At 55.5% G+C, this 23448-nt stretch overlaps 1 protein-coding gene and 1 long non-coding RNA gene across 3 annotated transcripts in view; one reads left to right on the top strand and one right to left on the bottom strand.

Moving 5' to 3' along the window:
* The first annotated feature begins 5170 nt into the window (after positions 1–5170).
* Positions 5171–6455, top strand: LOC125960507 (uncharacterized). The gene is made up of 2 exons (XR_007470236.1): positions 5171–5821; positions 5872–6455. It is a non-coding gene; the product is annotated as an uncharacterized LOC125960507 (long non-coding RNA).
* Positions 5937–23448, bottom strand: part of MYH9 (myosin heavy chain 9) — a 92500-nt gene continuing 74988 nt past the window's right edge. For both annotated transcript variants that reach the window (XM_004279430.4, XM_033404972.2), the window contains 19 exons: positions 23267–23404; positions 22499–22622; positions 20388–20559; positions 19391–19603; positions 18579–18723; positions 17158–17364; positions 16823–16927; positions 16414–16566; positions 15039–15287; positions 13879–14091; positions 13511–13723; positions 13049–13210; positions 11832–11960; positions 10512–10600; positions 10305–10428; positions 9799–10007; positions 9053–9161; positions 8775–8947; positions 5937–7486 (listed from right to left, as the gene is read on the bottom strand). In XM_004279430.4, coding sequence (XP_004279478.1) covers positions 7369–7486; positions 8775–8947; positions 9053–9161; positions 9799–10007; positions 10305–10428; positions 10512–10600; positions 11832–11960; positions 13049–13210; positions 13511–13723; positions 13879–14091; positions 15039–15287; positions 16414–16566; positions 16823–16927; positions 17158–17364; positions 18579–18723; positions 19391–19603; positions 20388–20559; positions 22499–22622; positions 23267–23404 — 3045 coding nt within the window. In that variant the 3' untranslated portion in view covers positions 5937–7368. The remainder of the gene's footprint in view (positions 7487–8774; positions 8948–9052; positions 9162–9798; positions 10008–10304; positions 10429–10511; positions 10601–11831; positions 11961–13048; positions 13211–13510; positions 13724–13878; positions 14092–15038; positions 15288–16413; positions 16567–16822; positions 16928–17157; positions 17365–18578; positions 18724–19390; positions 19604–20387; positions 20560–22498; positions 22623–23266; positions 23405–23448) is intronic.

The raw sequence follows: 23448 nt of genomic DNA on the forward strand, positions 1-23448 counted from the left end.
ATGATCCATTGGTTGTTTAATAGCATATTGTTTAGCTTCCAGATGTTTGTGTTTTTTGCAGTTTATTTCTTGTAGTTGATTTCTAATATCACAGCATTGTGGTTGGAAAAGATGCTTGATATGATTTCAGTTTTCTAAAATTTACTGAGGCTTGCTTTGTGACCCAGCATGTGATCTATCCTGGAGAAAGTTGCATGAACACCTGAAAAGAATGTGTGTTCTGGGCTTCCCTGGTGGCGCAGTGGTTGAGAGTCCGCCTGCCGATGCAGGGGACATGGGTTCACGCCCCGGTCTGGGAGGATCCCACGTGCCGCAGAGTGGCTGGGCCCGTGAACCGTGGCCGCTGGACCTGTGTGTCCAGAGCCTGTGCTCCGCAGCGGGAGAGGCCGCAACAGTGAGAGGCCCACGTACAGCAAAAAAAAAAAAAAAAAAGAATGTGTATTCTGCTGCTTTCAGATGGAATGCTCTATAAATATCAGTTAAGTCTGTCTGGACTAATGTGTCATTTAAGGCCTGTGCTTCCTTATGAATTTTCTGTCACTGGATGATCTGTCCATTGGCATAACTGGGGACTCAAAGTCCCCCACGTTACCGTCAATGTCTCCTTTTATGTCTGATAACATTTGCCTTATGTATTGAGGTGCTGCTATCTTGGGTGCATATAAATTTACCATTGTTATATCTTCTTCTTGCATTGATCCCTTGATCATATGTAATGTCCTTCTTTGTCTCTTGTAACAGTCTTTATTTTAAAGTCTATTTTGGGACTTCCCTGGTGGTCCAGTGGTTAAGTATCTGCCTTCCAATGCAGGGGATGTGGGTTCGATCCCTGGTTGAGAAACTAAGATCCCACATGCCGCAGTGCAACTAAGCCCGCGTGCCACAACTAGAGAGAAGCCTGTGTGCCACAACAAAGAGCCCATGCACCACAACAAAAGACCCTACATGCTGCAACGAAGCTCCCGTGTGCCACAACTAAAACCCGACACAGCCAATAAATAAATAAATAAAATTTAAAAAAATAAAATAAAGTCTATTTTGTCTGATATAAGTATTGCTACTCCAGCTTTCTTTTGATTTCCATTTGCATGGAATACCTTTTTCCATCCCCTCATTTTCAGTCTGTATGTCTCTAGATCTGAAGTGGGTCTCTTTTAGACAGCATATATATGGGTCTTGTTTTTGTATCCATTCAGCCAGTCTACGTCTATTGGTTGGAGCAATTAATCTGTTTACATTTAAGGTAATTATCAATATGTATGTTCTCATTGCCATTTTGTTAATTGTTTTGGATTTGTTTTTATAGGTCTTTCTTTTCCTCTTCCCTCTTTTGTTCTCTTGTGATTTGATAACTATCTTTAGTGTCGTGTTTGGATTCCTTTTTTGTGTGCATATCTATTATAGATTTTTGGTTTGTCGTTACCCTGAGGTTTTGGTATAGCATAAAATCATTTTAAGTTGCTGAGCTCTTAATTTCAAATGCATTTTAAATATCCTGCATTTGTACTCTCCTCCTATCACGATTACTGGCTTTGATATCATATTTGTATGTGAATGATTTCCTACCTTTAATATATGTTTGCCTTTACTGGTGAACTTTTCCATTCATAATTTTCTTGTTTCTAGTTGTGGCCTTTTCTCTTCCCTTAGAAAAGTTCCTTTAGCATTTGTTGTAAAGATGGATTGTTGGTGCTGAATTCTTTTAGCTTTTGCTTGTCTGTAAAGCTTTTTATTTCTCCATCAAATCCAAACGAGAGTCTTGCTAGGAAGAGTATTCTTGGTTGTAGGTTTTTCCCTTTCATCACTTTAAATATATTGTGCCACTCCCATCTGGCCTGCAGAGTTTCTGCTGAGAAATCAGCTGATAGTCTTATGAGGATTCCCTTGTATATTATTTGTTGCTTTTCCCTTGTTGCTTTTAATATTTTCTCTTTGTCTTTCATTTTTGTCAATTTGATTACTACATGTCTCAGCGTTTTCCTCCCTGGGTTGACCCTGTATGGGACTCTATGCACTTCCTGAACTTGGGTGACTCTTTTCTTTCCCACGTTAGGGAAGTTTTCAGCTATTATCTCGTCAAATCTTTTCTGAGGCCCTTTCTCTCTCTTCTCCTTCTGGGACCCCTCTAATGCAAGTGTTGGTGCCTCTGACATTGTCCCAGAGGTCTCTTAAACGGTCCTCATTTCTTTTCATCCTTTTTCCTTTATTCTGTTCCACAGCAGTGATTTCTACCACTCTGCCTTCCAGATTACCGATTCATTCTTTTGCCTCATTTATTCTGCTATTGATTCCTTCTAGTGTATTTTTCATTTCAGTTATTGTATTCTTCAACTCTGGTTGTTCTTTATCTTTCCTAAAGATTTCTTGTAACTTCTCGCTGCTCATCCATTCTTTTCCCAAGTTCTTGGCTCATCCGTACGATCATCACTCTGAACTCTTTCCTGGGTAGATTGCCTATCTCCACGTCATTTAGTTCTTCTGGGATTTTATCTTCTTCCTTCATCTGGAAGATATTTCTTTGCTGTCTCATTTTGTTTAAATTTCTGTTTATATTTTTATGTATGTAGTGGGTGAGTTATGTTTCTTGACCTTGGAGAAGTGGCCCTCTATAGGGGATGCCCTCTGTGTCCCAGCAGTATACTCCCCTCTCATCACCCAAGGGCCAGGAACCAGCTGGTCCTAGGGTAGGTTCCGAGTGTGTATGTGCACTCAGTTCCACAGGCTGCAGGACTGTAGTTTCTTGCTTCTGGTGTCTGCCCCTGGGTGGGTGAGGCTGGTCTAGATCCTTGTGCAGGCTTCCTGGTGGGAGGGGCTGGTACCTGCCCACTGGTGAGTGGAGCTGGGTCTTGGACGTCTGGTGAGCAGGGCTGTATCAAGGGGTGTGTCTAGAGAGGGCTGTGGGCTCAGGAATTCCTTAGGTAGCCCGTCTAAAGACAAGGTGGTTCTGTATTCCTGCCCTGTTTGCTGTTTGGCCTAAGGCATCCCAGCACTGGGGTGAGGCCAGGTCTCGGGGCCAAGGACCCAAGATGTCTGCCTCCAGCCAGAGTTCATGTAGGTGAACACTCCCTGCTATGTCCGCCACCAGATTTTATGACCCCAGAGAGAACCACAGCTGCCCCCGCCTCCCCAGGAGACCCTCCAAGACCAGCAGGTAGGTCTGGCCCAGGCTCCTATGGAGTCACTGTCTTTGCCTTGAGTCCCAGTGCACACCAGACCTTGTGGGCACCCTCCAAGAGTGGAGACTGTTTCCCTCAGTCCAGTGGAGCTCCTGCAGTCAAGCCCCACTGGCCTTCAAAGCCAAACTACCTAGGGGCTCCTCCTCCCAATGACAGGCCCCTGTGCTGGGGAGCCTGGCATGGGGCTCAGAGCTCTCGCTCCTGTGGGAGAACTTCTGCAACATAATTATTCTCCAGTTTGTGAGTCACCCACCTGGGTGAGATGGGATTTGATTATATCTCAAGTGCACCCCTTCTACTGTCTCATTGTGGTTTCTCCTTTATGTCTTTGGATGTATAATATCTTTTTTTGGTAGATCCCAGTCTTTTTTATTGATAGTTGTTCAGCAGTTAGTTGTGATTTTTGGTGTGCTCATGAGGGGAAGTGAGCTCAAGGTCGTTCTATTTCACCACCTTGTCTCCCTTCCATCGGTTCATCGATTTTTAATTATCCATATGCCCGCCCTTTCATTTCCATTAGTAATCAAGATTTAACTGATAAACTAATTTTAAAAAACTGACTCTTCCAGGCTTCCCTGGTGGCGCAGTGGTTGAGAGTCCGCCTGCCGACACAGGGGACGCGGGCTCGTGCCCCGGTCCGGGAAGATCCCACATGCCGCGGAGCGGCTGGGCCCGTGAGCCATGGCCGCTGAGCCTGCGCATCTGGAGCCTGTGCTCCGCAACGGGAGAGGCCACAACAGTGAGAAGCCCGCGGACTGCAAAAAACCCCAAAAAAACCCGACTCTTCCAATACCAAAAGTCAAAGTGGTGTCACTGGCAAAGCCCACTGGGGTCCCCAGGAGAAATAAGATGGAGTCTAGGTGATAAGTTCTACCCTCTTCTTTTGTGATTAGTCTAGTTTCACTTGCCTATACATGGCCCTGTGCAATGACCTGGCACTGACCACATAGGATTAACGTTCTCAGCACAGAACCACTGTGCCAGACACTGGCCGGCCATGTGCAGAAGCCAGCTTTTGTGTTCATAACCATAGGCTGGGTGGAAGATTTGGAATTGTTTGCAAAAATAAGCAACTAGTCAGAATTAGGGATGAGGAGGTCTCTAATGCCACCAGTCGAAGACCAGTGGGAAAGTTGACAGCACAGTGGACGCAAATGGAGAAGTGAGAACATGCTGGGACCAGGGTGAACGGTCCACCTCAGGGCCCAGCAGAGAGGAGGGATGACCAAGAGTAATGAGAGAGAGGCTGGGAGGAGGAGGGGCATTAGCAAGCTTTAGCCTCCACAGAGAGCACGTGGACAGCTGGAGACGGAGCAAAGACCCCTCCCTTCCACAGGGGCCTTTGGAATCAGTAGCCCCTGGGCTCTCATGCTCATGCATGGTGGGCGGTCAGGTAACCCTGGGGCTGCACCCCCTTGGTGGGCAGAGGCTGGCACCTGGTCCAGTACTTCCCCTGCACGAGGCGAACAGTCAAGCCAGAGGACCTTAAGGGGGGAGAACCGATATTTGTTGGGTCCTGTAGTGGGTTCAATGGACGCTCCCCCCCCCAAAAAAATGTATGTCCGTGACCTCATCTCTGCAACCTGTGAATGTGACCTTATGTGGAAAAGGGTGTTTGGAAATCCTTTAAGTTAAACATCTTGAGATCAACAATGATTCTCTAAGTGGGCACTAAATCCAACGACTAGCATCCTTATAAGAGACACACAGAGAGACAGCAGCGTAGGGGAGAAGGCCACGAAAAGACAGAGGCAGAGACTGGAGTGATGCGGCCACGAGCCAAGGAAGGCTGGAGACACCGCAAGCTGGGAGCGGCGAGGAAGGCCCCCCGCCCAGAACCTCTAAGGGAAGCGGCACCCCAGGCTCCAGCGCCGGCGCCCACCCGCCTCTCCCATCACCTCCTGCAGCTCCCTTCCCAGGGCCCGAAAGTGCACCTGCTCGGAGGCTGGATGGGTCGGCTGCTGGAGGCCTGGTGGGTGCCCTGTCCAGGAGCCTGCAGCTCTCCTTAGCAATCGGGCCAGCCACACAGCGGCCCCGAGGGCCCGCATGCAGACCTGCTGCCTGAGTCCACACCTTGGATCAAGTGGGCACCAAACCCCTTCTGTAAGGAGAGCCTTTGCCTGCCCCCCCTCCTGCCTGCAACTGCAGGGACATCTGTCTCCCCTGCCCTCGCATTCCCAGCGCTTGGCAAGGGGCCTGGTCTATGCTCAGCCTTTGTTCAAAGCATGAAGAAGGAAGGAACAAAGGCTCTGACGGTCCTGTGAAGAGCCCCTGCCCCAGTACCCACAGGCCTCGGCACCGACTCCCTCATTCCCCCTTCTATGGTACCTGGGATGGATCTCCATAGGACAGGCTTTGCATCGTCTGATGACTAAGAAAGCTTCTGGAAGTCAGCGCCTGGGCCTTGTATCTCTATCCCCCAGGCCAGCTCAGTGTCCATCACATAGTGGGTACTCAGTAACTGAAAGGAACCAAGATTTATGAGACACTCTTAGCATCCTTGAATCTGGCCAGCCAGCCTGCCTTTCTGCGTGACTGTCACTCCCTACTGGAGCCTGTGCCCCAGCCGAGCTGCATTCCTGGAAGCTTCCAGAAATTGCACAAAGTAGGTGCCTGCTGCAGAAGCAAAGCACAGTCCCTTCTAGGTGGCCCAGGTACAGTCCCTTCTAGGTGGCCCAGGTACAGTCCCTTCTAGGTGGCCCAGGTACAGTCCCTTCTAGGCCACCTGCTCCGGCGCAGAGACACCCCCAGACACATGGCTCGTAGCACAAGGTTGTCTTTATTGTGATGCTCAGTGGAAAACATCTGTAAACCAGCTCACTGTAGTGGTGGCGGCTGCAACCATGCTAAGGCACTTCCATTATATAAAAAAAGGGCAGGGGTGGGAGTTCTGTTCACTCCTTTGTGACAGCAACTGGGACCTGAATTCAGAGCTTTTTAGGCATATGTAGCTTTTATATATCTTCATGATTTCTTGAGAGTTTGTTTCCTTAAAAAAAAAAAATGCCTTTTTTGCCATAAGTAAGTCTAAATGCAGCATATACAGAACAGTTAGGAATACGGGGATCAGCCACCAGTGTAGACCAGTGTAGGACAAGCTACTCTCTTCTAGACGTGGTTCCAAAGGAAAGGCAGTGATAAAGACTTGGAATTTTACCATTTATTACAGTTAGAGGGAGAAAAGACAACTGTTTTTTTCTTTTAAAAATATCTGTGCAGATGGCAGAGTCTTGAATTATACTGAGTCAACGGTGCAGGTCAGCTACCCTCGGGCCCCAGTCCTGGAGTAGGTTCGAGATCACCTGGCCCTTTCCACTGCTCTGGCTGTCAGGCTCGGGACAAGTCCCTTAACCATTAAATATATTTGGTCCCCAAGAGTGTTGGAAGAGGCCACGGCTGGCCTCTCCAGCTTGGCCCCTGGGCCCTGTCTTCTCAGCCCAGAAGCCCTGCTGCAGCAGGGGTGGGCTGCCCTCGGCAAAGGAGGGAAAGGGGTCATCATTGCACTTGAGACATTTCAGAATCAGGAAGGTGGTGGTGGCGCTGCCCGGCAGGGGCGGGGAGGAACGCCCCTCCTTCCCCGCGCCAGCTTCCCGTGCCCTGCACAGAAGTGGACCCCCTGGGCCTGCTCATGCCGGACCACCCAGAGCCCACGGGAGTGGGGGGGCCGCTGGGGCAGAGGGTGTGAGGTCACCGCGTGTGATTGCCAACAGCAAAGAAGGGAGAGGGTGGCGGAGGCGGGGGAAGGTGACAACTCTTCTGGGGCGTCGGGCTAGCAAAACTCCTTAGTCTGAAGAAAAATAGATTCGTAGAAAACTCTCTTGCCCATCCCCGGAGGCCCGCCCTCCTCACCTCACCATCTTGTGCTTTTCGGCAAGGGAAGGGGTGGGGGGGATACTGCTGGTCGCTCTGTTCCCGGGCCAGGGCCCAGGACCCTGACTCTTTGGTATTAGATTCCGGGGGGGCGGGGGGGGGAGGGGGGGAGGGGAGCAGGCTGCAGCAGAGGAAGCCGGAAGCCCTTCAAGGAGGCCTGGCGGGATGGGCGGGGAGGTGAGGCCTGAGGTCCCCTGGCCTGGGGGGACGAGGTGGGGTCACGGTCACAGCAGCCCCAGGAGGGAGGAGGGGTGCTGCAGGGCTGGGAAGGGGAAGTGGAGTCGGTGCTGTCGTCCGTCTCGGGCAGCAGAAGAAGAAGTTGTTACTCGGCAGCTTTGGCCTCAGCCGCGTCCGCTTTGCCGTCCACCTCCTCGTCCGAGCAGTCGCCGGCACCTTTCCGGGCCATTCGGCGGGGCACGACAAACGGCAGGTCCCCACGCCTGGGGGCAGAGGCAGCGGTCAGCAGTGCTGGCCAGGCGGCCGCAGTACAGCTCATGTGTTTCAAAGTGATCTTTAGAGGAAACTAGCTCCTGACATCCCACGGGGAGAAGCAACGGCGGGAGGGGAGCCTCCGGGGACACAGCCTCCAGCGGGGACAGGAGGGCTGTCCCCTCCTGCCCCCCCGGCCTGAAGCTTCTCACTTTCACCCAAAACACTAGCAAAAATCCGTCAGGTAATGGGGGCTGATTCAAAGCGGGGAGGCACAAGAGCAGATGAAGCTGCCCCTGCAAAATGCCACCCTCTGACCACACTCAGTACCAAACAGGTGAAACTAAGAGACACACAATGACTGTGTACAGCGCACAGAGACAGGCGTCTCCTTCCGGTCCCCGCTAAGAAAATCGGTATCACACACTGACCAGACTGTCTGCTCTTGTTGCTTTTATGCTTTAAAAAACGATCCCTGGGAAAAGGAGGTAAGCAGTGAGAATCTCGACCAAGAAGACCCTCTGCCTCAACCATTTCATGCTGCCTGAATGTGACGTTCCTTTGAGAATTGCCAAGCAGCCCTTTCCATTGGTTCAGAGCTAGAAGATGCCCGTATTCACCCGGCGCCTAAAGCTGCGCCAGGGACCGGCCGGTTGCCTCAAGCAACTTCCAGTTGACAAAACCTGAAAACGTTCTCATCAGGTTTAGCGCTGCGACAGGAACAGACTCTTCAGGCAGGATGGGAAGAAATCACCCGGAGAGTTTATTTAAAAGGCAGGGCTAGGACCTCCCTGGTGGCACAGTGGTTGAGAATCCACCTACCAATGTAGGGGACACGGGTTCAATCCCTGGTCCGGGAAGATCCCACATGCCACGGAGCAACTAAGCCCATGCGCCACAACTACTGAGCCCACGTGCCACAACTACTAAAGCCCACGTGCCTAGAGCCCGTGCTCTGCAACAAGAGAAGCCACCGCAATGAAAAGCCCGCGCACCACAACTAGAGAAAGCCCGCGCACAGCAACAAAGACCCGGCACGGCCATAAATAAATAAATAAGTAAGTTTAAGAAAAAAAAAAAAAAGGCCGGGCTACAGCCCAGGAGGCAAGGAGAACGAGGAAGGGCTCTCTGACCGGCACTTTCTCGGCATCATTAAGCACCTCGCTCGTTGACATCTAGCTGAGAAAGGTGACTGAGTTTATAGGAGCCTCATTTTCCAAATTCTGCTCTTCAGGACAAACTAACTTTTTGAAGGAGAAAGGGTCCTGTGAAGGGGCGGGTGGGGCCGGCGGGGCTCACCTGAGCTTGTTCTTGAGGGAGCTGACCTCGCGGTTCATGGCATCCGCGGTCTCCGTGGCATCCTCCAGCTCACGCTGCAGTTTCCGGCGGGAGGCATTAGCCCGCTGGGCCTCTTCCTCGGCCTCCTCCAGCTGCCGCTTGAGCTGCTTCAGGCGGGTAGACGCCTTGTCCGCCTGCAGAGACGCGTGGCCAGGGGCCCCAGTCACGACCCCACATGCCTGTGGCCCTCCCCGCCCTCAGCCGCCAAGGGGCAGGGCCCCGCTCCGCCGCCAACACACCTGGTCCTTGTACTGCTCGGCGCTTCTCCGCTCATCATCCACCTGCAGCAACACATCCTTCAGCTTCTTCTCGGCCCGACGCACCTGCTTGGAAGCCGCCTGGCGCTCCCTGAAAGGCATGAACACAGAGGCTCAGGGGGGCACCCTCTTTCGGAAGGTCTGGCCGACAAATCCACAGGCCGGGCCACCCATTCCCGGGCCTCACTGGTACTTCCCCTGATGCTAAGGTAGACCGCCTTTACTGAACACTCTTATGAAGGCACTGGGATTAGCCCCATTTCACAGATAAGGAAACTGAGGTTCAGGGAAGGGAACTGACACATCTCAGAGAGCACATATAAAGCGAGGAAAAAGAGGACTTCCCTGGCGATCCAGTGGTTAAAGACTCTGCACTTCCAGTGCAGGGGGCACGGGTTCAATCCCTGGTCAAGGGAACTAAGATCGCACATGCTGCCCAGTGCAGCCGAAGAAAAAGCAAAAAGGAAGACTGACCCCCATTACCCCCAAAGAAGTCTCCGTCTTGTTGAGCCCACAGATGGGCTGCCCAGGTGGGTGGGAACCCCACCTCTCGGATTCAGCCCTCAGAGAGTCATCAGGCTCCCCAACTTTAGAAGTTGGCTGTGGGTCCTATTCAAACTCCACAAGCCCCGGCAAAAGGCCCCGTCAGGATGGGGGGAAACAGTCTCAGGGATGGACACACAGAGGAGCCGGCAGACGGTGCCAGGTGACGGGCGAGGGGCACCCACTTGGTCTCGTTGTCCAGCTGCTCCTCCAGCTGTGCGATCTTGGCCTCGAGGGCGGTGATGGAGGCCTTGTACTTGGACTTGACAGTGCCCTCCATCTCCTGCAGCTTGACCTTGAGCTCCTTGTTCTGGCGCTCCAGCTGCTGCCGCGCGTTCTCGTTCTTCTGGGCGTGACTGCGCTCCAGGTTCAGGTCGGTGTTGATCTGGTCGATCTGTAGGAAGATGGGCTGGTGACCTTGAGGAAGATGGGGGTCCCGGCCGGGGGCAGAGGAGGGGCAGCTGGACCCTGCAGGGCCCCTGATCACTAGGCCTCCCCACCAGAGGGAACTGCCCAGTGTAAAGGGTCCAGAAGCAGCTCAGCGCCTGAGAGAGAGGAACCAAGGAGCCAGTGCAGGCACCAGGACATTGTCCCCTAAGCATCAGGGGGCGGCCGCCTCTGCCTCTGCCACTGGGGAGGCCCACCTGCGTCACCGAGGGGGCCCTGGTGCGCAGAGAGCCCCGCCGCTCACCTGCAGGTTGGCCTTCTTCAGCCTGTCGTTCACCAGCTCCGTGTTGCCCTGCTCCTCCTCCAGCTCCTCCTCCAGCTGTGCGATGCGGGCCTCCAGGCGCCGCTTCTCCTCCAGCGCCAGAGCACTGGGGAGTGGGGGGGGGGAGAGGTGAGAGGGGCCAAACCAGAGCGGGGAACCCCGCACCCGCTCGCGCTCGCGCCGGCTCACCCTTTGCCGCTGCTGTTGGCCATCTCGTCGGCCAGCTCGTCCCGCTCCTGCTGGGCCTGGCGCTTGGCGCGCTCAGCAGCTGCCAGGTCCTGCCATGGGAACCCGAATGTGACCCGCCGGGGCCGCCCGCAGCCAACAGCCCTCCTCTGTTCCCGGCACTCTGAGCCCCTGGCCCCCTCTTCCCAAACCCCTTCCCAGGCCTGCCTCCTCCACGAAGCCCGTTCCCAGGAGCCCCTCTGAGGCCACAGCTGAGGCTCCGTATGATCACACAGCCCCCATACCTAAGCACTAAGAACTAAGCCAGGGCTTCCCTGGTGGTGCAGTGGTTGAGAATCCGCCTGCCAATGCAGGGGACACGGGTTCGAGCCCTGGTCTGGGAGGATCCCACATGCCGCGGAGCAGGTAAGCCCGTGCGCCACAGGTACTGAGCCTGCATTCAAGAGCCCGCGAGCCACAACTACTGAGCCCGCGCGCCGCAACTACTGAAGCCCGCGCACCTAGAGCCCGTGCTCCGCAACAAGAGAAGCCACCGCAATGAGAAGCCCGCGCACCGCAACGAGGAGTAGCCCTGGCTCGCCGCAACTAGAGAAACGCCTGCGCACAGCCACAAAGACCCAACGCAGCCAAAAATAAATAAAAATAAATAAATAAATAAAATAAAGACTGAGCCAGGTGCCGGGGATGTTGCAATAAACAGGAAATCATCCTGGCCTGACGGGATGCTGGTCCCTCTACCTTCCAGGCAGACAGGAAGCAGGGGCGACAGGACAAAGACGTGAGTTAAGGCCACAGTGCGGGGCTCTGAAAGCCGGCGGGGGCAAGGGCTTCACCCTGAGGGTGAGGCGGCCTCACCAGAGACCCACGTGGGCAGGAGGGCACAGCCGGTCTGGTCAGGGCAGACGAGGAGAGCCTGGATGTCTGGCCCAGCTAGGAGCAACTGGGTAGCCAGCATCACCAAGGCAGAAGACTGCCTAGAGCCTGGGGACGCTTTCCCGACCTGCCTCGTGTGAGGGACAAGGCCGCCAAGGGGACACTCGGCGCCGTAAGCCTCTGGGAGGGACCCCTCCTCGCCAGGGAGGAAGTCACCGCAGGTGGTGGCGAGGGAGCCGGCCCCAGGAGGTGACGAGTTAATTCACACACACACACGTTCTAATCACACCAGGGAGCCTTGCTACTTCATGAAACCCCGAGGGGCAATTCTTTCAGAAAGCAAGAACCACACCGGCCCATCGCTGGAGCTTGGCCCGTTCTTCCAGGTCTGCCCGGGTGGCCCCGGCAGGTGGGTGGAGGCCCCGAGCGCCCTGCTCCGGCCCGGCCCACCTCCTGCAGCTGGATCATCTCGGCCTCCATGCTCTTCAGCTTCTTCTCGTTCTCCTTGGCCTGCGCCAGGATCTCCTCGCGGGAGGCGCGCGTGTCCTCCAGCTCCCGCACGCAGTCCTTCATCTGGGCCTGAGGGCAGGGAAGAGAGGCTTGGGGCCACCGTCCCACCGCTCCCGTGTGCCCACACAGTGTGCACAGTGCCCACACAGTGCCCACACAGTGCCCGCCGACAGGGACCGACGGCTGGGCTTCAGCCTGTGGCCACATTCAACCAACATGGCTATAAAAGGGCAAAAGAGGAAAGACAAAGCTTCCCTTTATTCTATACCATCTTTACACGCTTTTAACTGTTAGGATCTACGAAGCACACCTGCGGCAGCGTTAGTCCCCGGGTGGGTATTAGTCCAGCTATGTTTTTGTTTACTTTCTACCGCCTCCTGTTGACTTGGATCCCGCACTCTGGGGCCATCCCCACGGCTCCAGGTCAGCGGCCACCCGCCAGGTTAGTCCCGGCAACATGGCACGGTCATGTGTCCTTTGTTCACTGGTGATTCGTTTTAACTCTGAAGATCTTGGGAAATAGTTGTGTTTTTTTTCCTTTTGGAGATAAATCCCAAATTGGGATTCCCCAGGCCAAAGGATACAACCCTTGCTGGGCACGGCCAAGTGGTACCAGGTAGAGCGGCCACCGCAATGAGAGCACCTACGCCCTACGACCTCGCAAACACCAGCGTTTACACTCGTTCTTATTGTTGCCGGTTTGCTGGATGTGATGTGGCATCTCAGAGCTGCTTTTTTAAACTTATTATTCTTTCATTACTGATGAGGCCAAGTATGTGTTCTGTGCTCCGAGCTGCTTCTCTGAAGCATCAGCGTGGAAACTTCCACCATTGTCCGTTAAGGCTGGGATGGGGCGCGCCCGGTTTATGCTGGAAATCCGCCGCGAGGTGGCCACAGCGCCATTGCATCTCTAGGTTTACACTTGTTTCACTCAGAGACAACACTCTTACTGCAAGCTTGCTTCTGACTAGTTTGTTTCTGCTCAGCTTCTGGGTCTCCCTCTGGGAGATGGAGCTAAAGGCACCCAAGACCTTCCTCGGGGAGGGCAACGCGGCACTTCCCAGCATTCACCGGCCACCCCACTAGTGTCCCAGCCCCATGCTGAGCCCAGCGCTGCCATGTGCGGCCGGATCTGGTGGGGTCCAGCCTGAGCTCACCTGCAGCTTCCGCAGCTGTTTGATGGCTTCGTCCCGGTTCTTGTTGGCCGAGTCGATGTGGGCCTCCAGGTCCTTCAGGTCCATCTCCAGCTTCTTCCGAGCAGCCACGGCCATCGAGCGCTGCTTCCTCTCATCCTCCAGCTCAGTTTCCATCTCCCGCACCTGGGGCGATGCCAACGGCTCAGGAGACCGGACGTACCCACAGACCCTGCCTCAGCTCACGGCCCGGGTGGGCTTGGTCCAGTCCCGTGGCGTCCACGGGGCGTCCAGGGACAGGGAGGACTCCTGACCATAAAACCCTAGTAGAGGGGGCCACTGACCCCCAGGCAGAGGATTGGAATGTGAGGACGTGGAGGGCGTAATCAGGGGACTCCCCCAGTCCCGGCGGAAGGAGAACGGAGCCCCCAGAACCTGGGGCTCCCTGCCCGCCTCTGCCCAGGGGAGCGGGAGGGCCGTCCGCACCTGTCTGACCAGCTGCTTCTTCTTCTCCTCGCTCTGCTCGTCGCGGCCCTGCAGGTCCCGCTCGAACTGGGCCTTCATGGCCTGCAGGTTCACCTCCAGCCGCAGCTTGGCGTCCTCGGTGGCCTGCAGCTCGTCCTCCAGCTCCTCGAGCTGGGTCTTCATCTCCTCCACCTGCTGCTCCAGGGCCCGCTTGGACTTCTCCAGCTCGTGGACCTGCCGCCGAGGGGATGCGGTCAGGAGCAGAGGGGCGCGAGGCTCCCAGGTCCCCAGCCTCAGTGTCCATGAGCCCCTAATCCTTCGCGTCCTGAGGCCATCTCCCTCCCGCCCCCACCCCCGCCCCAGTGCCGGCCGTGGGCTCGGGGACTCACGCTCTTGCCGACGTCGTCCTTGGAGCTCATGAGGTCCTCCATCTCCGCGCGGAATTGCTTGTTGAGCCGCTCCAGCTCCGCCTTCTGCTCCACGGCCTCCTCCAGAGCCCGGGCCAGAGACAGCGCCTTGGTCTCCTTCTCCCGGGCCTCGGCCTCCGCCCGGTCGCGCTCCTCTGCGTACTTGGCGGAAATGGTCTTCTCCTCGGCCAGGAGCTGGGAGACAGAAGGGCGCCATGAGGCTCGAGCAACCAGCTCTCAGAAAGAGCTCAGGGCCTGCTGGCCTCTGGCAGGTAAAGCATCTGGGCCCGAACTCCCTGGGGAAGGAGGGTCCCAGGGGCCAGGACTGGGGGGAGGGGGACCAAGGAGAGCAGCGAGCCGCTGCTTCCGATTGTGACACGTGCTGTGCAGCGTGTCCTCATAAGCAGACGGAGGTGGAGATGGCCTCTGCCACAACCCACTGGAGTCTGTGTAACTTTTATCACTTAGTAACCGAGGTTCTTTATGACACTCAGTGCCCCTTCCGGGAGAACCCACAGGCAGTAAATATTTCACCCTCAGGACCCGGAAAGCCCCTGGTTTTCCTGAATGACTGGTTGGTGTTTACCTTGAAAAGAAAGCGAATCTGGCTGCGCGGAGGCGCGAATCCCTTGTGGCCCCCCTCCAAGGACGTGCGGCATCTTTTCCCTGCGCTGGCCCACCCTGACCGTATCATCTTATTTTCCCCCCTCCCCCTTTGCTTCAGCACCTCTTTATTCCATGGACTTATTTCTTAAATGGGACAGATGGGAAACGCTTTAGACTGCACGATTCCATTTTTCTATCCCACCCCACTGCCTGCGTCTCGGTAAGCTGCCTCAGATCTCCTGGAGTAAGCAAGAGTTAGGAACGTATAAAGAAAAATTCTAATTAGAGAAGATTCGAAAAACATAAAAAACCAGGAAAGGGGAAAAGTTGCTCCCAAACCTATCGTGAGCGCTTTCTTTCCAGGCGCCTCAACGAGCTGGAATCCGGGGGCGCCGTCTGAGCGCCTGCCCCTCAGGGTCTCCTCCCGGGCTGGTGACGGTGACCCCGGGCCGGGCTGACGGACAGAGGCCCCTGCCCGAGGCAGGGTGTCTGCAGAGGGGAGGACGTGAGGCGGTGGCAGCACCAACAACACCCACCTGGTCGAACTTCTTCTGCTTCTTCTCCAGGTTGGAGACGCTCTGCCGCTGGTGGTCCAGGTCCACGAGCAGGTCGTCCAGCTCCTGCTGCAGCCGCGTCTTCGTCTTCTCCAGCTTGTCGTAAGCGGCCACCTTCTCCTCGTAGCGCTGGCTCAGCCCCTCCAGGTCCTTCTGGAGCTTCCTCTTGGCCTCCTCGGCCGTCTCCAGGCACCCCACGCCGTCCTCCACCTTCTTCCTCATGTCGGTGACCTGGGCGGGAGCAAGGGGTCAGGAGGCACCCAGCACGGCACCTGCTTGGGTAACGTGGCCACACCTGGGACAGCTGGGAGCTGGCCTGCCACCCGCCAGCGGAGGAATGGGGCACCAACCCAGTTACGGAGACGGCTCCCCCAGCCACTTCCCGCTCCCTCTGGGGCCAGGGGAATGGAGCTTCCCCAGAGGGCCGGTGCCTAGCGCACAGAGCCCGGGGGAGGCGGACACCACAGGTCAGCTCGGCAAGGCCTCTCAGTTGTGACCCGCACCAGCCGCTCGTACCAAGACGGAGGCCTACAGTGGGAAGCCTCCTCCCCTCCCCCAGGCAGCAGCCTAGTGCCCCCTGCCTGCAGGCGTCCGTCTCGCAGCCCCCTCCTCGCATCTGGACACACAGCTGCCACCGTGCCCACACTCCCTACCGCCATCCAGGTACCCTGTACCCTCCCCGACCTGGTGCAGATCTTCTGGCACGTTTAAGTCCTAAGACAGGATCCGGAAGAGGGCCCTTGGTCTATCTTTGGCCCCGGACCCTTTCAGAGTCTAGAGAAGACTCTGACCTCCTTCTCATAACGAGGTTTGAACGTACATAAAGCAAAATACGCAGGATTACCAAGACACCAATATAGAAAAGTGCAGGTGTCGGGTACTTTTTAAGACTGTGGTTCAGTAACCATCGTGCTTCTTTAACAGCACAGCAGAGAGCAGGCTCCTGAGTGGCTAGGAGCACGATGACCTTCCCAAGGCCTGCCCTCAGCTCGGACACGATGACCGGTGGTTTCTACTGAACAGGCCACCGGCACTGCGAGGGCCACGGCTTGTTGCCTACATTCGTAACAGAAGAAAACGCCGAAGGCCAGCTGGAGATTGGTGAAATGAAGATGTACGTCTCCTCCACCCAAGTTCATGGGTTCCTAAATTCTCCTTGGGGACCCCAGGCATGAGCCCTGGTCTGGGGAGGGCAGGAGCTCCCCCAGGGGAAGGTGTCCAGCTCGGGGAGGCCTGGGTGGACCCAGCGGCAGGGCTGTGCCCTGGAGTCCAGGTGGGCGCCCCGCCAGAAGCTCCCCAGCCTGCAGGCTCCAGCCCACAGTTCCCAGGGGTGTCTTGCAGGGAGCCAGCTCCGGACCTGGGCGTGGAGGGTGGCGATCTGCTTCTCGAGGTTCCGCTTGGCCTCCTCCTCCTCCTCCAGCTGCTCCTTTAAGGAGTTCTTCTCGTCCTCCACCTGCTTCAGCTTGGTGCTCAGACTCAGCTTCTGCCGGTTCTCCTCCTGCAGGAGCTCCTACTCCGAGAACAAGGAGGGCAGGGGCTCAGGACCCGCAGTGTCAGGGCCTCGCGGTCCCCATACCCTTGGTGGAAGAGGGGAGCAGTCCCTCGGATTCAGGGGGCAGCCTGGCAAGGAGCCGGGAGGACGCAGAGAGCCGCGGATGCAGGGGAGGACGCAGAGAGCCGCAGATGCAGGGGAGGACGCTCTGAGACAAAGACCCAGAAGCCTGGCAGCTAATGCGGTGCGGGCACAGGAGCCGTCCCGCCCTTACCTGCGTGTCCTGCAGCTGTGACTCCAGAGTGGAGAAGTCCTTGGTGAGCTTGCTGGACTTGCTGTCCGACTGGGTGAGAAGACCCGTCACATTGTCCAGCTCGACCTGCGCACGGATGGGAGACAAAGCCCCGTGAGCTCGACCACGACTGCTTGGGTCCCACCTCGGCTCTCTCGGCCATGCTGGACCTGAGTCACAGGCTGAACCCCAGAGGCCTCGCAGATTGAGCCATGTTGCAGAGACAGAGAGAGAGAGAGAGAGAGAGAGAGAGAGAGACAAGAGCGGGAGCCCTGGCGATGTGGGCCAGGACCCAGGAGGTCCAGCGGAGGCCTCACCTGCAGCTTGGAGACCTTGTCGGCCAGCTCCGTGCGCACGCGCTCCCCCTCGGTGAACTTGACCTGCAGCTCCTGAAGCTGGGCCTCCACCTTCTTGCGCTTGTGCTCGGAGTCCCCCTTGCCCTGAAGTAGCACCTTCACCTCGTTGGCCAGCTCCCCTCGCTCATTCTCCAGGGTCTGCTTGGCCTTCTCGAGGTTGGCTTTCACCTGGCAGCGGGGAGAAAAGCGAAGACGTGAAAGGGGGCACCTGTGATGTGAGGCTGGTCTTTCTAACATCATTGAAGATCCGGCGGGTCCAGACCCAGAATCGGCTGCCTTTGCAGCAAAAACGACACTGGGCAAGTCTGGGGGATGACGAGCTGGCAAGGGTCCCAGACTCGGAAGGCTTGGGCCTGATGTGAACTCAGCACCCAGCTGGGGCCGGACACCCGGCACGTGGGCTCCCCCAGCTCTCACACCATCCCTGCCCGGCCTCCTGCACCGGCTTCAGGGAGCGTCCAAGGGCAAGATGCCATCAGTGCAGATGTTAAGATTTTAGCTGTTATTATAGGGTGATGGAAATTATAATTGTTCGTAGGTAGACTTCCAGAAAAGCCTCTTGAAAATCTGATGTTCAAAGTAACACAGTGATGTTCTTCCAAACAACATAAAAGCCGAGTTTACAGAATAAACACGACAATCCCAATCTAGTCCGTACCGAGCCGGCCACAGCATCACGGGCAAGTTCAAGGGTAAACCGGACCCAGCGTGAATGCAAAGTCACTTTGGGTGAAAACAGCTAAAGGACCAGGCAAGGCTTCAACCTGCCCAGAACCAGGTGGAAATTGAAGGTAGACAGGTAGACAAGGCAGGTTTCTGAAAATATTGCACAGGTTGCCGTGTGGAAGAGCCTCTGCCTTCTCGGGCTGCCACCAAGGGTGGCTGTGAGCTGGAGGCCACCGGATGCAGGACTGGCCTTGTTCAGGAACTGCCCGGCCACAGCCGAGAAACCATCTGGGGTCAACATCCCCAGGGTTCTCCCACGAAGACTCCAACTGACCACCTGTTGGGGGTGTTCTAGAGAAGGGATGGGCTTCAGAAAAGGGGACCCCGATGGCCCTCTGAAACTCAGAGTCGCTCCAATTCCATGAAATGTTCTGGTCTGGCAGGTTGATGAACAAGATAATAATGAGAATAAATGATTCTTGAACAACTTACCGAGCCCTTACTATCCAAGTGCCTCACATGTTACCAACTCCAACTCTCACATTAATTGTAGGAGACGGGCTATCATCAGCCTCCCTTACAGATGGGGAAACTGAGGCACAGAGGGACCTACATCCCCAAGTCACACAGCCACGAGGGGCTGGAGCCTAGACCCTGCAAGGGCCCCCTGACCGTGGCAGAGCCTCACGGAGCCAGTCCTGGGGAGGCCCACGCACCCGCTTCGTCTGCTCCAGCTGCTCTGCCAGCTCCTCCACGGCCTGCGAGTGCTTCTGTCTCATCTCCTGGATCTGGGCCTCGTGGGTCTTTGCCTCCTCCTCGAGGGTCTTCTTCAGGATGTTCACTTCCTGTTCACGTTTGGACCTGGACAGAGAAACGCCCTCAGGAGGGAGGCCAGGGATCCAGGAGCGGTGCTGCCCTGGGGCTCTTCTGTGGCAGCAGAGAGCACCCGGCAAGGGGCACTGGCCACCCCAGGAAGCTTTCTGCCCGCTGGCCTCTCTCCATGGCCATCCAGCCTACAGCCCAGGCTCACAGACACGCTTTTTTTTTTTTTTTTTTTTTAAATGTACTGTAGGCCTTTTATGTAAGGAATTGGATTTTATTCTAAATACGAGGAGCCAGGAGTGAGTTATAAGCAGATTAATTAAATTAATTAATTTATTTATTTGGCCGCAGCATGCAGGATCTTCGCTTCCCAACCAGGGATGGAACTCGTGCCCCCTGCAGTGGGAGCGCAGCGTCCTAACCACCGGACTGCAAGGGAATTCCCCACAGACACACTTTGTAGAGGCATCTGTAGCCTTTCAGCTTTAAAGCCCACCCTTGCCTCACCCCAACTCCAAGCCAAGTTCTTCTACTCTAGGGAGAAGCTGCTGAGGAACCATCAGCTTCCGAGCTCTCTGCTCCATGACAATAGGCCACTGTATGTATGCAGAGACTTGGAGTCCACCCCTCCCAGGCCACAGCCTCCCCTTCCCTGCACCACCACCCCTATCCCTCAGCGACTGGGGCGGTCGGTCCCAAGACACACCTGAGCTCCTGCTGGGCAGCCGTGGAGTCCAGAGTGTCCTCCAACTCCGTTTTTAGAGCCTCCAGCTCTTCCCCGAGGTCCCGTTTCTGCTTCTCAGCTTTATTCCTAGCAGCACGCTCAGACTCCAGGTCTTCTTGGAGTTCGGAAATCTGAGATTCCAGCTCCCGGATCTTCTTTAGGGCCATGTTCTTCTGGGCGGCTTCTTCTTCCACTCTGCCAAAGAGAGCAACAACATCAGGATGAGATCACTGTCACCTACGGAGAGCAGAGTCTGCAGAAAAGGCTTCAGAGAGGTGCAGCCAAAGCCACTTCTGGCAGTCATAATCATGGCCCTTAGGAGCTCTTCTCAGCAAAATCATCTGACGCATCCAGAAGACTGAGCGCTATTCCACTTTGAGAATTCAAAAACCTCACAGAAGAATCATTTCATTTTCCAAATTAAGATTCAGTCCTTTAAACATTAAAAAAAAATGAAATGTTAACTGAAAAAAAAAAGGAAATAAAATGCTACAGTCCATGATTACTGCAGCTAAGTAGAAATACAAATGTGCTCCGACTTTGGGTGATAATGATGTGTCAGTGCACATTCATGAATTGTAACAAATGTATCACTCTTGCGGGGGAGGTTGCTAATGAGGGAGGCTGTTCACATGGGGACTTGGGAATTCGCTGTAACTTCTGCTCAATTTTGTTATGAATCTAAATATGCCTGGAAAAATAAAATCTATTTTTTAAAAGCATGCCTGTAGCCATGAAATTTTAAAAAGGAAAGGGAAGAATTGCTATGATTGGATGACTAGGGTTGTGGATGAATTTTTGGGGGATTACAAATGACAGAGAAGCCTTAGACTGCACTTTTAGTGAATAGAAGATGTTTTGTCATTAATTGGCTTCCAAGACAACAGCGGAGCGCGTGCCCGCAGTTCACTGGTGCACCGAGAGCCACAGCAGGGAGCACGCTGAGAGTGCGGGCACTGGCTGATGCTCTGGCCCTCACCTGGCCAGGGCAGCCTGGAGCTCCTCCTCTTTCTTGGCCAGCTGCATCTTGAGCTCAGCAATCTGAGCCTGCAGCTCGGCGATCTGGTCACTGAGGTCCGTGGAGTCTCCTTCTAGCTTCCGGCGGGTCTTCTCCAGCTCCTGACGCTGCTTCTCCTCTCTTCGCAGGCGCTCTGAGAAGGAAGAATGGAGAGATGCGAACAGACCCCTCAGTGGCTACAGATCTGTCTTTGTCTTCAAATCTTACATAAAATGCCAAATATTTGTTACAAAACATCCGTGCTGTTTAAATGATCATGATTCACACTCATACCCAACTCCTGGATGAAGGGCAAGAACGTCACCATAAGCTTCCAAGTCCTTGTCTCTCCAACCCCACCCACTGATCCTTCCCACCAAGGGAACTATTCCCCCAAAGTTCATGTTTATAGTTCCCTCGTTTCCCTTTGAGGCTCCACCATGTCTGCCTCCCTAAAAATTATAACATTTAGTCCTGCATGAATCTGAACTTACATTAGGGATCTGTCCTATATGAATTCTATGGAGACGGTACAGCGGGACCAATGGGCTTTACACCTCCTGTTATGACGTCACCTAGGTGATGTCCTTAACTTTCTGTGCCTCATTTGAGTAGTAAGGCTATAAGACAAGCTACTTCCTTAGGCTGCTGGGAGGCTCAAATGCGTTGGTATCTGAAAGCACCTGGAACCGTGCCTGCCCATAGAGTGCGCAGTAAGGGCTGGCGACTCTTATTCCTCATCTTACCTTTGTTGCTCAACATTAAATCTTGAGATTTAGCAACTTAAGTGTCACTGTAATCGACCCATTTGGACTTCTGTCTGTGTGTTCCACCATGTGAACACACCACAACTTACCTGTCTATCCTACAGCTGATGGGCACTTGTAGGATGGGCACAGCCTACAGCTGTGTGCCCTCCTGAGCCACGATGCCGTGAGCATTCTTGCCCATGACTCCCAACGCACATGGACAAGAGGGATGGGTTGCAGGCAAAGCTTCAACCTCACTAGGCACTGGCAGACTGTTCTCTGAAACTGTCTACCAATTTATACTCCCACTGGCAGCGTGTGTGTGTTCTGACTGTTTTACATCTTTGGCAACACTTGTTAGTGTCAAACTTTCACGTCTGCCAATCCAGCCGGCCTGCTGCCCCAAGACCTCCTGGATGATGGAGTCTTTCAGACTATTCCCAGGTGAAGAGATCTCTGTGTCAGGACGTCTCTTCCCCTTGATGGTCTGAACACCTTCACCCAGGAGGGGCCAAGAAACCAAGCTGGGAAAATTCTCCTAGCGACCAGCCCAGATGGTTTCAGCCCTACGTCCACTGGGCACTGACAACTGCCCTGCGCACCGGGCTGCCCCACGTCTCTCCAGAGGGAGCAGTGGTTTCTGGCTGGAGCTCAGAGCCCCCCCGGTGGTCTGGGCTCCCCTTGCCCCCGGTACCACTCCTCTCAAGGGGCAGGGGGACAAGGGGTCCCCAGACAGCACAGACCTGGGCTTGTGCCAACCTCCCAGCCACCACGGATCCCAGGGCACAGGGAGACGGAGGCATGGTTTGTCTCCCTGCCCCACGTGAAGCAACGGCCTCTCGCGATACCTGCCCGGCATCTTACAACACACACAGCACGTCCATGCACGTTATTCAGTTCATTCCTCACACTCACCCTTTCGCTGTGTCCCCTTAGAGGTAAGAGAAACTCAAGCTCACGGAGATTAATAGGTACAAGATGACACAGCTAGTAAGTGGCAGAGTCGCAGTGAAAGCTAGAAGCTCCTAGGAAGTCTCAGAAGCTTGGGAAACGCATGGTGCGCGACACGAGAGAAACGCCAGAGCTCAATTCTCAACACTCGTCACTTGGGGGAGCGTCCCTCCCAACCAGTGCCTGGAGGTCCAGACTCCACAGGGAGCGGGCGCTGACCCCCATGTCTCGAGGGCAGCGGCCGGCTACCACAGACCCCAGCCTCGCCCGCACAGAGCGAGCGGGAGACCCGGCCGGCACTCCAGCTCCTGGCAGCGAGGCCCAGGCTGGGCCCCCGAGCAGGGGACACTCGAGCGATCCCGAGTCCGACCATTGCTGCCGCCACCCCCTTACCCTCCAGGTCGGTGATCATCGCCTCGTGCTTGTTCTTGAGCTTGGCCAGGCTCTTAGATTTCTCCTCCTCTTCTGTGAGGTTGGTGGTGAACTCGGCTATTCTGTCTTCCAGCAGCTTCTTCTCCTGGGGGGCGAGGGTGGGTCAGAGCTTAAAGTCAGTTGAGCGCAGAACATGTCAGCTCTCCTCAAGGCACGGCTCACCCCGACACTGAGGACTGAATGGCGGGGCAGGGCCTTAAACACCTGGTCAAATTCATTAGGATTTCCTAGATCAAAGGAGTCATTCGGAAAGGTCACTAGCTCCCCTGCAATAGCTGGGCCTGCGTCACCCCTTTCTGCTCAGGTGAGAAGAGCCGCCAGGTAACAGTGAGCGTCAATGAGGGAATTCAGGGCAGGCGGGATGACGCCACCTCCTGCATGCCTTCGACCTCCCCCTTCCTCATCCCCCAAAGTGCCCCTGCCCTTCTCACTTTCTGCTCTGTGTGGCCACCAGTGGAGTCCTAATCCCACAGTGGCGGCCACACAGCCAGCGTAACTCCCCACATCACAGGGTCCCGGGCAGCCGCCCTGCCCTGTCAACCTGGCCACCCCCATCCTCTGGAGATGGAGGTCAGCATCCTGACCTTGTCCCTCCTTCTCCTCTAACTTGATTCCCAGCTGTTATCTGTCGCCAGGCGGACGCTGACAGGGACCCAGCCGCAGCCCCGAGCCTGGAGCCGCTGCCCCAGCCGCTCGCCCCCGTGCCCCGGCTGCCGGGCTGCCGCCCACCTTGGCCAGCTTGCAGTTCTGGTCCTCCAGGATGATCTGGCCCTCCTCCAGCTTCTTCAGCTTGGCCTCAGTGGTCACCTTCTCCAGCTGAAGCTTCTGCCGGGCGCTCTCCTCTTCCTCCAGCTGTTCCTCCAGTTCCTAACGGGAAGCCGGGGCGACGCCTGAGCAACTTGGATGCGGCC

This window comes from Orcinus orca, chromosome 11, assembly GCF_937001465.1.
Source record: "Orcinus orca chromosome 11, mOrcOrc1.1, whole genome shotgun sequence".
Taxonomy (NCBI): Eukaryota; Metazoa; Chordata; class Mammalia; order Artiodactyla; family Delphinidae; genus Orcinus; species Orcinus orca.